Below are 12,273 nucleotides of genomic sequence, written 5' to 3'. Positions count from 1 at the left end.
CTGAGGAATCAGCCTCAGACAAGCTGCCAAAATGTCCTGACATAACTGGAGAAACCTCTTAGTTGATCCTGGCATCTATTTATATTCTGGGGCTTACACACATCATAAAAGCTCTGGGCATCCAAGATACTACTGTATTTGCACAATCAGAAGTAAACCCAGCCTAAAAGCCTTATTTTGTGTGTGATCCGATTTTCTGTTACTGAGTTTCACAGGGAGGAAGCATAACTCTATATCAAATTGCCTGTGGACCACATTTGACCAATGGCAATATAAATCTATAGGCAACTACAAACTCCCTGCTACCAGCAGAAATTGAACATGTTCTTAAGCATACCCTAGCTCAGCCATAACGGCCATGTATTTTATAACAATTCTGCGGGTTTAATCCCTATCCTAGATTATATTCCTGCCTACCTTTAAGTCAAACTTTGGTGGACTTCACATGCCCATTGCCATTTTGAAATTCACGTACTTTGAATGATGTCGGAAAGAAAACATGACTTCAGTGTCAGCTGGCCTTAAAATGCTTAGCTCTTACGGGTTTAACTTTTCAAACTGACCTTTCAAACTTTCCAATAGCCAGCCTTGTGTTACAGTTTTCCATCACTCCCCTATATTGGCAGGGTGACGATGCTTTGAACATCCTGAGCCAGCCTCTAAAGGCCGAGAAACTGTCTTGTCAGAAGGCCAACCCCTTACTACAAGAACAGTAATTAAAGTGCATAAATCAGCACTTAAAGAGTTACAAAGCACCAACATTCAACTGCTGTTATTAAAGTATACCTACTGTTCCAATCTTTAGAAAGAACAATATACTGAATTAACACCCAACAAATTTTACCGTGACAATTTTTACAATGAAACAACTGATTTAAAGTTCTTTTTACTTTTGCGTTCAAAATTAACATATTTGACTAACGTCAAGGAAATACCCCACTGTAATGTCAGTTGGAGACAATGCAGACAGATAATCCTGGAATCACACACACAAAAAAAAAACAAAACAACCAAAACAAACACATTACACTGGTTTTGTTCTGGTGGACTCATGGGATCACAAAGGCTAACAACACTAAGATTCCTGTTAGTTAAAGCTAGCTGATTAAAAAAAAAAAAATCCTTGAGAGAATCTCTCCTAATTTTAGTCCTAGGCATAAACTACAGGAAACGTACTCCAGACAATAAAACGAGGGGAGATTTTTCTCTCTCAGTTGTTTTACCCTTTGAACTACCCTGAGCGATTTCCTTCTGCGCAGTGACTGTTTGTAAGCGCCTGTCATGTCGCCCACAGGAGCCCAAGTTGTACATACTCGGCAAAACCGTAAATCAAGGGTAGGGACAGTACAAAGCTGCGCTCCCCCCGCCACGTCTCCTGCACCTGCTTCTTCAGAGCAGCACCACCGGTGATGGATGCAGACCTCGCTGCGCTAGACCCTGTACAAACAGGGAACAAAGTCTTCGCCCCCAAAGAGATTACAACTGAAGTCTAAGACTTAAAAGAACAGCTGAATCCACAGAGGCAGGCACGGCTGGTTTTGTTCTCTCTGTGCTTTCACGCAGGCAAGAGGCAGGCAGAGCCGCCTGGCTGCATTTGAACTTTTTCATGAGAGAAAAATGGCTGTAATTTTGCACTCATTTTAAAAAGCCGGGCTATTTAATTCCTTTGTTGCGGTGCCGAAAAGCACTGCAACTCCCCCACCTGTTGTTTTTCCTTATTGCTCACTCGAGCTCTGAGCTCTCTCCCCTCCACACACACCCTGCTCGCACGCGGAAGTCGCCGGGATCATGGCTGGTGACTTCACCTTGCTGGCTGCTGTCTCCCTCCTGTCTGCCTTCCAGCAATGTAAGATCTGCGGGGCTGCAGGGCTGGGGCTCGGGGAGGTTTGCGCCGATTCTGCAGTTCTGGATGTTATGTGATGACAAACTGGTTGTCATGTAACTTTAATTTCTGGTGCCTCCTAAGTCGTTTCTCACTGGAGCATTGTTTGCCCTCTCTGTAGCCCGAGAGGGAGTTGGCTCAGTGGGACAGGTTACTTTTCCCCGTGGGAGAAACTAATTTATTTTCAATTCCATTTTGTTTGCTGACTCTTTTGAATCGTACTATTGTGAGAGCTCGCAACTAGCTGTAATGTTACCCAACGGCCACATCGTGTCTTGGTTTCGATTCTTATGTAGGCAGCTATGCAACCCAAAACCTCAAAAACTGAGAGTAAATTTGTCAAATCAAGTACACCAGCGCTGGACTGAAAGCACTGTACTGTTTCCTGAAATAGCCAGACGCACGCTAAGTACCTGAAAGGGAAGAGGAAAGCAAACTTTTACACCAGGCAGCAAGAATAGAAGGTATTCTGCAGCACATCCTCCTCATTACAAATCTATTTGGATCTTAAAGAAATATTTTATCCCCTGCTGATGTACCTCTGAGAATCAAGGACCAGGAAAAGAAGTGGGCAAATCTGCAGCACTCTTTTTGATTTGCATCTCTCATGTAACTGTGGTAGCGTTTTTACTTCTTGTAATTATTTTCTTCTATATACATTGATTCATATAGTTGTGTTTACATCAAGAAACATGATGCTCTTTGAAGGCATTTGCAGTATACTAGGATGAGATTAGGAGCAAGTTAAAAGTAATTGCTTCATCTTTTTTCCAAATATCTATAGCACTGCAACTTAACGGATGTGATGCAATTGTTTGTTCTGAAAGCCTCAGCTGCTGAAACACTTGTACCTAGCAGGAAAAAAAAAAAGCCTGAGAATGTGACCCTTCCAGGTTAAAAAAAAGCCCAACACAACAGAAAGCAAGTAGAAAGCACTTAAAATTTACATTCTTTTTCTGTCGTCAGATCAGCTGCAACACACTCTTGTGATCTGCACAAAACATTGCTATTTCTGGCTGGTGGCAATATTTACCATCAACTTCTGTGAAAGTTCAACTTGCCTGCCCTGACTTTTAGCACAGAAATGTTAAGAGTTAAAAGCAAAAACACACATTATGTGGAAACCTAGTGCCTTTTGAAAACACAATGAATTGTGCAGATACCAAAAAGGGGAAGGGAGGTAAAAATACACACTTCCTTGTGGTGTTTGGTCCATATTAGTTATTCTAGTTAAAATCACTGAAAAGTCAGGATAACCTGTATTTTAACTTACACATTGGGCAGTCCAACATCAAGCCCAGAGAGAAACCTTGGTAAGAACCTGATCTGTTAATCTGATTTAAATCACAGCGTGGTTTACTTTTAGCATGGATAAACCAACACAGATCAACTATTGTGAGTTCAGCTGAACATTGTGAAGCTGGTAGTGTAAGCATGTGCTATAACCAGCTCGTGTAAGGGACGCAGTGCAGAGCGTGACCAATTGCTGTGAACAAAATACAACATACACAGCACTTAGTGCTCTGTTTGCTCTTCTGTTTATTCTGCTGAGCCTCTGGTCCCGAGCTAGAAAGTTGCTAACAGGCAAGACAACCTCTCTGAAGCAGTGCTGCAAGTCAGGTTTCACTTAACCATCATCAGAGATACAGAAAGACAAGGTTTTGTGTCTCAGAATCGTGAGTTATTCAAAAATTTATTTATTTTTAAGTTGCAAATTAGCATGCGCTATCATATACTGTGATAGAAGAATCAGCCTCTCTACAGGCTTTTTAAACACAAAATACTTGAGCAATGTTCCTTGAAAGCCTGATTTATCCTGCATTTTTAGTGTAAGGATATTAACACAGTAACCATAAACGCCACCTGAAAATGAAAGCCAAGAAAAAAGAAAAGGCCAGCAAAGGCAAGTGGCGCATACTTTGTAACTACCGCAGTCACGTCATTTAGCCTGCTAGAATTGAACACGTCGATACAGGGGAAGAAAAAGGCTGGGGAAATCTTTTACTTCCTCCTGCGGCAATGCTTTCTGGTGTGCTCACAACAGCACCTCCAGTGGGTGGGCAGCAGGGCTCTCCCATTGCTTTGTTATTTATTTCAGCCCTTGTTAAACCATCATCACAGAACTTACACTTGGAGCCACATCACTGCTTTCCATTCACCAGAATGGAACCGAAAGGCAAGTTGCATTCAGTTAACCAAAAATACAGCAATTATTTCTCTCCTCAGCTCTTTTTAAGTCCCTGGCTGGCACCTGTCCTGTTCTGCACATGGGGTTCACCTTTTCTTCTAAGGTGACAGGCATGACCCTGGTCCCCCACACGGTGCCACAGCTTGGTTTTCACTGGCAGGTGAGAACCCACTTGCCCCTCACTGAAGCAGGGTCCCTCCTCTCTGATCCCAGTGGAAAATGCTTCAGGAGCAGGTTTTACACCGGGTGGCCGCGCTGCCACAGCCTGGCCACAAACCCAGTGCCACACGTGGTTAACCAGAGCCTCCCACGTGCGATCTCTGCCCCTCAACGAGGTGCTTGCTCAGCAGGCAACACCAAGGGCAACCCGCGGTACGGCTGAGGCCAGGGTTGCACCATGGCCTTGGGGATTTGCTTCGGTTAGTCGTGCTGAACAAACAAGAACGATTTGGCCCTTGCACTGCCTTAATCTCCTTGTTTTCCTCACTAGGCTTAGTTCATCCAGCACCCTTTCAAGGCTTTTTTTCTCAGCTAATTTGGATGCAAGGAGTCGCCTTGGTTTGCCTTAGTTCCTCAGCAGAAAAAAAATGGTCCCAGACTGGTCGTAAGACTTGTAGGGCTCAGTGAGGCAAAAAACAAGGAATGCATTGCTGGGTACAAATGCCTTTGCTGCAAAACACTAGGGCTCACCTACCACTTCTGGCTGATGAGCCAGGCAGCATTTGCCAGACAAAAAAAATTATAGTAATACTTTTGAAAGTGGCAGAAGCCAAAAAGCAACTTTAGTGTTTTCTAGGAAAACACTTCTAAAAGGAACTCCTGTGCTGCTATGAGCCTCGGTCTCCATGAAGCATGCTCCCCCACCTCCCCACTACCACTCTTCCCTCCTGAAAGTGCCGCAAGGTGGCACGTTGGGATGAATCACCAGGCACAGCAAGGAGCGTGGGTGGGAGTGGAGGAGGTCTCGCTGGATGCAAATACAATGAGAGGTCCTGTAGCGAGGTGCTCTGGAGGGAAAGGTTAAAAGTAATTACTTACATGTGGAGAAGACAGATGGAAAGCTTCATTTTTGGGACAAGGCTTTAGCCAGGAGGCAAAGACGTAAGATGTGCACGGGGCAGCACCGCTGATATCCCTAGCTGTGTTTTAATGCCACTGTTCTCTGAAGGGAAGACAGAAGGCATGCTCTAGGCTTGCCTGTTAGACAGTCTTTTTAGGGAACTCAGGTGGGTGTCTTGTTTCTGGATCCAAATAAAGTTAGGATAAAAGTAGAGCACGAGTTTCTTGCACAGGGTGGCTATGACATGGCTTGGAAAACAACTCCAGGTACCCAGAAAGCTTTAAAGTTAAACAGGTGAGCTCTTTCACTAGCTCTGAAATAGCAATTTTTCCCCTTCCTCATAAGTAAGTTACTCCTGAAGGCAAGAACAGAACTTCTGTAGGGGAAAAATAGTTTATCTATCATTGGTCTATTTCCATCAGATATAGCAGAGAGAACAAAAGAACAATGATTGCTATTAAAAAAATAAAACAGATGTGTTAGAAACTCAACTGAGCTGCCTTTAAAAAAAAAAAAGAGGAAATGTGTGATCCTTGAGCCTTTATTTTTGCTTACAGGTCATTTTGCTCGGCTGGTGGGAAAATCAAGAATGAAGCACAAGGTCATGCCCCCAGCTGTCACTGGAGCTCCAGAATTTGAAAGAACATTTCGTGCACAGTAAGTCCTGACATCATCAAGATGATGGCAACGAATAACAATTCAGTCCAGAAGATAAGCAAAAACATTATCTTCAGATATTACCTTTTCCGTTGCATCCTTTGCTCAGAAAATGAAAAAATAATGAAGAGAACACTTTCCAAATGGTTCAGCTATTATCTTAATGATAACAGGGTACATTCAGCTCGTTTAAAACAGTCCATGTTCAAGTTCTGATGAAACTAGGCAATCGGATTATCCAAACCTAAGTAAAGGCTAGGAACTAATTGACTGTAACTTACAGAACTCAGATGTTCTGGATCTAGCAAGCCGTGCTGTGAGTTCTTGGCCTGTGGCTATCACCAAACACATGGAAGACATCAGCACAGAAAGCCTCCGCCTTCACAGCAGATAACTGTCGGACAGCCTCTTCAAAATGACATTTTCCTAAAAGGCTTCAGTTGGTGATTAGTTAATGACCATAGACAAATATATGTACCATGGTGTTATTTCAAACAATTCCTTCTGATGCAACTGTAGTTGTACTGGGTAACAATAACAACAAGATGACACAGAATATATTAAATATTATATCAGATAACAGAATGACAGACACAGAAGGTTGCCTAATTCATTAAAAAGAAGCTCAGTCAGAACAACCAAGAAAAGATATCCCGGCAAAATACTGGCATGAAAACTGATGATGTTGACAAATAAAAATGCTATAAAACCATAAGATCCATCACGTGCTGCCTACTCCTGGTAGCACTTCATAAAGGCATTGGCCTCAGCAGAGCAATCCGCGCTGCCCACACACAGCTCCATGCTTCCTCTCACAGTCCCGGGAACGCTGACCCACAAAAGCTGCATGCAGAACGTGGAGGTAAGCAATTAACATTGCATCCATGTGCTTGAAATCCTGCCTGCCCTTGCTGCACAGGCACTTGAGTTAGGACACCTGGTAAGCGTTTCCATATAGCCAGGATACAGATCCTTGCTTAGGTTTAAATATACAGAAAATATTTGAAATAGTTTATATTTGTATTGAGATTACAACGAAGGGAATTTTTAAGGGTGCCTAATTCCGGCTTGACTGTGCTCCCACTAAATTCAATAGCATTAACTTTATTGAGAAGAAAATCATATCAAAGCTGATTCCCCGTGAAAAATCCCACCCATAGTTCTTTTCCAGAGTAATGTTTTTTCAAATTTATTCTGCAGACAAAACTGTGTGGAGTTTTATCCAGCATTCCTGACCGTCCTCTGGATCACCGGGTGTTTTTTTAACCAAGGTAAACAGTTCTTGTTTTTCTCTTGGACTGAGAAGTTTTACCTAAGTTTCTAAAATTAGCTTTATCAGGAGGTACATTACTTGTAGACATCTTTTTGCCTTCCTTTCACTTCTTACCTTACTCTAGGCTTCCTGAAGGAATGCTCAGTGCACTGAAATCCCCAATTAGTCATGCCTTTTCACACAGCCCTACCAGCTTTTACTGTTCTCTGCAAACCAAGGAGCCATGGCACATGGCATATTTTTCATTCACAGAAAATCCACTGAAGATTTTCTGGGTGAATCATTCAGACAAGCAGCTCCCAGATGTTTCCCACTAACGCTTATTTGCGCATTATGGGACAATCCTCACAGGACATCAAGCACAGCTATCAGCCCTTGGGAGGACGCAGCCTGAGAAGGCTCAGGTCAGAGCACTCAGCCCTGTGGCTGGACCCCTGACTGAAGGAGATGGAGCTCGAGCCAGCGAATGGGTGGGATTTTACATCCCAGATGAGCAACACCACCGCTGGGCTGTGACTTGTTCGTTTGTCCTGTGACTTAGCACTGAAGCACAGTCATAACAGCAGCATCACCAGCCATAGTTACTGTACTTCTGCTATGCAAGGAGACTCATGAAAACCTATTTTGCTTTCTCAAGCACCTAAGCAGGCTAGCATTTTTGTCCAAGTGTTCTTAAGTCTTGTTTTGCTGCAGTGGCAATGGGAATGTGGCTATATGGGATTCCCACTGTAAATCCAGAGAAGCTCCACTTAGGTCAACAAATTGGATGGGAGATGGTACACGTGCTCCTAGAAAGACACTTGAATTAGGGAAGACACACGTTGCCGTATGTAAGAAGAGGACTGCATTAATCGCCCTTTTAAGTAATTTTTTCAACTGAGCATCTCCCAGAGGTACACTAAGAGGAGCTAATCCAGAACAGAGTAACAGCTGTCCTCTGTAACACTTAGGCAGTTTGAAAGGACATAAGCAGCTTCACCAGCACTGCTTAGTCCTGGATAATACAAGTGACCCGCACACCCCGCTCCATCTATCAAACGGAGGTAACTTTATACTTTTCCCACAGGGAGGTCAGAAAGCTAACATTCACTACAGCTTTCTCTCATGTCCTAGGATAAAAGCTGCTATATAAATGCAAAGCAGGTTATTAACAACATAAATAAGAAACTCTTTCCAAAACAAATACCCCCCTTAAACATGAACTGCCATAACAATGCAAAATGACAGCTGGGTCAAGCCACAGTGCTCCAACCCACTGTTCTGCCCCTGGGATAGCCACTGAGCTGGGCTGGGGATAAGATTCCTGTCAGGTCTTGAGAGCTCTTTTTAGGGAATGCTGTTAGATTTTTTGGACAGGCCTGCAGCCCACCCCTACAAGCAACCCCATAACAAAAGCCTCCCGCAGTGAATGTTTAATACTCGTATCTCCTTCAAATGATTTTCCTCAGTGTAATTTCCTAGGGTATGAAAAGCTATGAAAAGTCCCCAGAGACATGCAACTAGAAAACATAAGCAAAGCAACTGTCTGTGATCCTCATTTTCTTTCCCATTAATCTTTTCTTTCGTAGAAATAGCTGCAATTCTGGGTCTGTTGTACGTGTTTGCCCGCTACAAGTACTTCCACGGTTACGTGCAGTCTGTGAAAGGAAGGTAAGGAGTTACTCTCTGAATGCAGGTTAAAAGCTCCGGGCTGTGGTCTGAAGCTGGGCGGAGAGCCAAGGACTGGCAGAGAAAAGTGACTGTAATTGAATGCAACACGTGTAAAGTGCCAGCAAGAGGTCTGAAGCACAAACCCTCGGGGAAGCAGGCTGGCTGTTACAGAGGGAGCCTAGGTTAAGAGGTGCATGTGCTACAGGTCACAAGGGGGGAAAGGTTTGATGCTCACCTTGTGGGCGCCTGCTTTGTACTGAGCGTACTGGCAGCTGGGCTCAGAGAAGGCTGAAGACAGAAGCAGTTTTGCAGCTCAGGACGGATGTGGGATGGGAGACTGCTTGGGCAAGGCATACACAGTAGCAGCCTGTCTGCTGTTTTCATTTCTCCTCAAGCTGTCACATTAAGACCTTTACTCTAGCCACACAAATGCACTGAAAGAAGCAAACATCTGTCCTTGTAGGCTGATGAACTTTCACCAAACAGATAAGAGACACAGCTCCAGATAAGCATAAGTTAATGAATGTAAGTGTACAGCATCTGGTACCACGAATCCTGCTACAACAAACACACACTGGCAGAACACCCCTCCAGTGCACAAGTACATGTACAAACACACAGTTTATTTCTTGTCTCACTGAAGCCACTGTACTGCCTTAGGTGTTCTGACCTAAGGCTCCTCCTACCACACGTATAGCAATCATAAAGACAGGCTAGCACAATACACGCTTGTCATAAAATTAAGAGTCTTGGGATCTATACTTCTAGGACACAAAATAATCAGACTATAAACAGCACTTTTTTTTTTTTTTTTTTGGTAGTGAGTAGTCCTGCAGCAGCAAAGGCTGGGCTCTGGGGCTATTTTCCATAGTTTGTATACAAATGTTGTCATTCTCTTCACTGCAATCTCCACCAATCCCCTATTCTCTTTTGAGGAGCTGTTGCTTAAGAGAATGAAGAGGCTGTTTTCCAGATCCTCTCTCCTTTTTTTCCTTAAATATAGAGGTAACTGTATCTCCCAGTAAGAGATGCAGTGAGCACCAACCAGAAGGCTAGCAACTATTTAGCAAGTCTGGGGAGCAGAGCCCTCAACATAAGTGAAAGAAAGAGATCATAAGGGATTAAATAAACCAAGAAGTTAAGAAGTCCTTTGTTTAAAAAAACTTTAAGAAATCTGTCCTATGATTTATTTCATCGCTCTTGGGCCTAAAGATTCAGCCTGACAAGAAAGCCTAAGAACAGTGGTTGGCTTCTTTATTAGACAGACCTTTACGCTTTTGTGAAACCCTACTGCCTTTGCATTGGACAGAGGGTGCTGAAAGTCAGCGTGGCAGCCACGGGAAATGGCTTTGCTTGTGCTAACCCTCAGTAGGTGTTTCTGCTAGCAATGGGTCCGCACCAGTCAGGCATGCAGGGCCGTGTCCCAGCACATGCAACGTGCCTCCAGCAGGCATTGTAGCACAAAGGTAATTAGCCTGCACACCAATTTTCAACTGCAATCGCTAACTACAGGCGTGGCAGTTAAAGACAAACCCGCTCACCTGGCCTGTGCTCAAAGAGCTGGTTACGACACATGTAAGTGCACTGGGCTACGTGAATTGCAGTTCAGTTTTGCCAAGGCTAGGTTTCTAAGCACACAAGAGCTAGGTGTACCTCCTACTTGGTTTCTGTGCTGGAGAGCCTTCACAAGCGAGCTGCATCCCTTTCCTTCCCTCCAGCTGGCTCCGACAGATGACAGGAAGGTTAAGCTCAATACTTTTTTCATGCTCTTCTGACACTGAGAAAGTCTCATACTTCACCATTTTCTCACTCGTATTTAGACATTGCGTGTACAGAAAAGCTACATATGTCAAGTCTTTAGGCACCAGTGAGGTTCTGCAGGTATGGGTATAGCGAGCTGTAAGCAGAAGGCTGACGAGTTCCTCTGACCTCCCTCCAACACTTATGTGATGGGATTGTCAGGATAGACCTTTCCTTGCCTGCAGAGGTCAACCCAGCAGCAACTCCCAGAATACGCCTACTTGACCAGAGGCTACACCGAGGCAGCTAAAACCAAGCCCAGAAGAGTGTGCAGAGGAAGGTTCCTGTTGCCATGTGCCTGTCAAGACCTCTGTGTTTCAGGGCTGAGGTGTTCCCCCAGACTACTCTGGGGTAATTTTACATTTCAGAGTCACAGAATGGTTTGGGTTGGAAGGGGCCCTAAAGACCACCCCGTTCCAACCCCCTGCCATGGGCAGGGACACCTCCCACCAGACCAGGTTGCTCAATGCCCCATCCAGCCTGGCCTCGAACACTTCCAAGGATGGGGCATCCACAGCTTCTCTGAGAAATCTGCTCCAGTACCTCACCACCCTCACAGTAAAGAATTTATTCCTTATATCTAACCTAAATCCACGATCATTCAGTTTAAAACCCTTACATACACCTTGTCCTATCATTACAACCCCTTTTAAGAGTCCCATCTTGTAATACCCCTTGAAGTATCAGAAGGCCACAGAAAGGTCTCCCCAGAACCTTCTCTTCTCCAGGCTGAACAACCCCAACTCCCTCAGCCTGTCTTTGTAGGAGAGGTGCTCCAGCCCCCTGATCACCTTTGTGGCCCTAATCTGGACCTGCTGTAACAGGTCCGCATCTTTCTTGTGCTGGGGGTCCCAGACCTGGATGCAGTACTCCAGGTGGGATGAGAGGCTGTGTCAAGAGTGGAATAGAGGAGTGGAATCACCTCCCTCAAACTGCTGGCCAAGCTTCTTTTGATGAAGCTATTTTGGTACAGATAAAGTAATTTGACCCCCAACCCCAATGAGTGTCCTAATAGCCAAGTTACAGGATCACGCTCTTCCTTCCCAGTTCAAAAATCCATCTTCAAGACAGAGTGATAACCAGACCAGACCTCCCAGCTCAGTGGAGGTTACCTGACCAACAGGTGCTGACACAAGAGACACGCACACCTCTCCTTCAGGCCTAACATCTTCCCTCCCATGCTCCTAAATGTGAAGTTGCAGTGAGGTGCTCATGTTTGCTTGTGGATCTACCTGCAGGTGTTCACAGTGTGCGATGAGGTAGCTGTCATGGGTCAAGATCCCAACTTCACATGAATATGTAGAAACACTAGGGAAGCATTACCCCATAGAAAGGAAGAGTTTCCCCATAGAAAGGATATTAGGAATCACTCCCCATCTAGCAAAAGTCATGTGTGGAAAAGGTTTATTACCAAAACAGTTGCTTGGACAAAACTTGCATGGACAAGCAGCAAGTTTCACTGTAAACACATCACGTACAGTTTGTAACAGTATTTTTCTACTTTCTACTTCCAGGTTAACAGGTTTTTATTTGAATTTGATAGTTCTGGCTTGCTTGGGAATCCTGGGTGCAGTTGGGATTGTCAACAGCTTTCTGGATGAATACCTGCACTTCAGAATCATGAAGAAATTAAGTAAATTGATCTGAAGACTTAAAAAAAAAAAAAAAGATGACAAGTAAATAATGCAGATGGTTTCCCTGGACACAAAGAAGAAAAGTTGCATGTGAATAAAGTATCACAACTCTGTACCAGCATCCCATTG

At 44.2% G+C, this 12,273-nt stretch overlaps 1 protein-coding gene and 1 long non-coding RNA gene across 3 annotated transcripts in view; one reads left to right on the top strand and one right to left on the bottom strand.

The window, feature by feature from the left end:
• Positions 1-12,273, bottom strand: part of LOC308194749 — a 34,281-nt gene that overhangs the window by 20,329 nt on the left and 1,679 nt on the right. The gene's annotated exons all lie outside the window — the stretch shown is intronic.
• Positions 1,616-12,264, top strand: MGST2 (microsomal glutathione S-transferase 2). Of its 2 annotated transcripts, none has more exons than XM_080591029.1 (5): positions 1,616-1,846; positions 5,688-5,787; positions 6,988-7,058; positions 8,629-8,710; positions 12,025-12,264. In XM_080591029.1, exons 1-5 carry the CDS (start codon positions 1,789-1,791, stop codon positions 12,155-12,157), a joined length of 444 nt encoding a protein of 147 aa, XP_080447155.1. In that variant the 5' UTR covers positions 1,616-1,788; the 3' UTR covers positions 12,158-12,264. The 2 variants fall into 2 exon arrangements, with proteins under 2 accessions (XP_080447155.1, XP_080447154.1); XM_080591028.1 differs by lacking the exon at positions 1,616-1,846 and adding an exon at positions 4,031-4,058.

Source organism: Anser brachyrhynchus (assembly GCF_964034855.1).
Source record: "Anser brachyrhynchus genome assembly, chromosome: 4".
NCBI lineage: Eukaryota > Metazoa > Chordata > Aves > Anseriformes > Anatidae > Anser > Anser brachyrhynchus.
The sequence above is the reverse complement of the archived record's forward strand: the minus strand, read 5'-3'. Positions and strand labels throughout refer to the sequence as shown.

What these genes read in the sequence shown, in the direction of transcription:
- MGST2 (XM_080591029.1), top strand. Translation starts at nt 1,789, where the DNA reads ATGGCTGGTGACTTCACCTTGCTGGCTGCTGTCTCCCTCCTGTCTGCC. An exon ending in CGGGTGTTTTTTTAACCAAG is followed by an intron (nt 7,059 to 8,628) that starts GTAAACAGTTCT and finishes TTTCTTTCGTAG; the next exon opens with AAATAGCTGCAATTCTGGGT. An exon ending in GTGCAGTCTGTGAAAGGAAG is followed by an intron (nt 8,711 to 12,024) that starts GTAAGGAGTTAC and finishes TTCTACTTCCAG; the next exon opens with GTTAACAGGTTTTTATTTGA.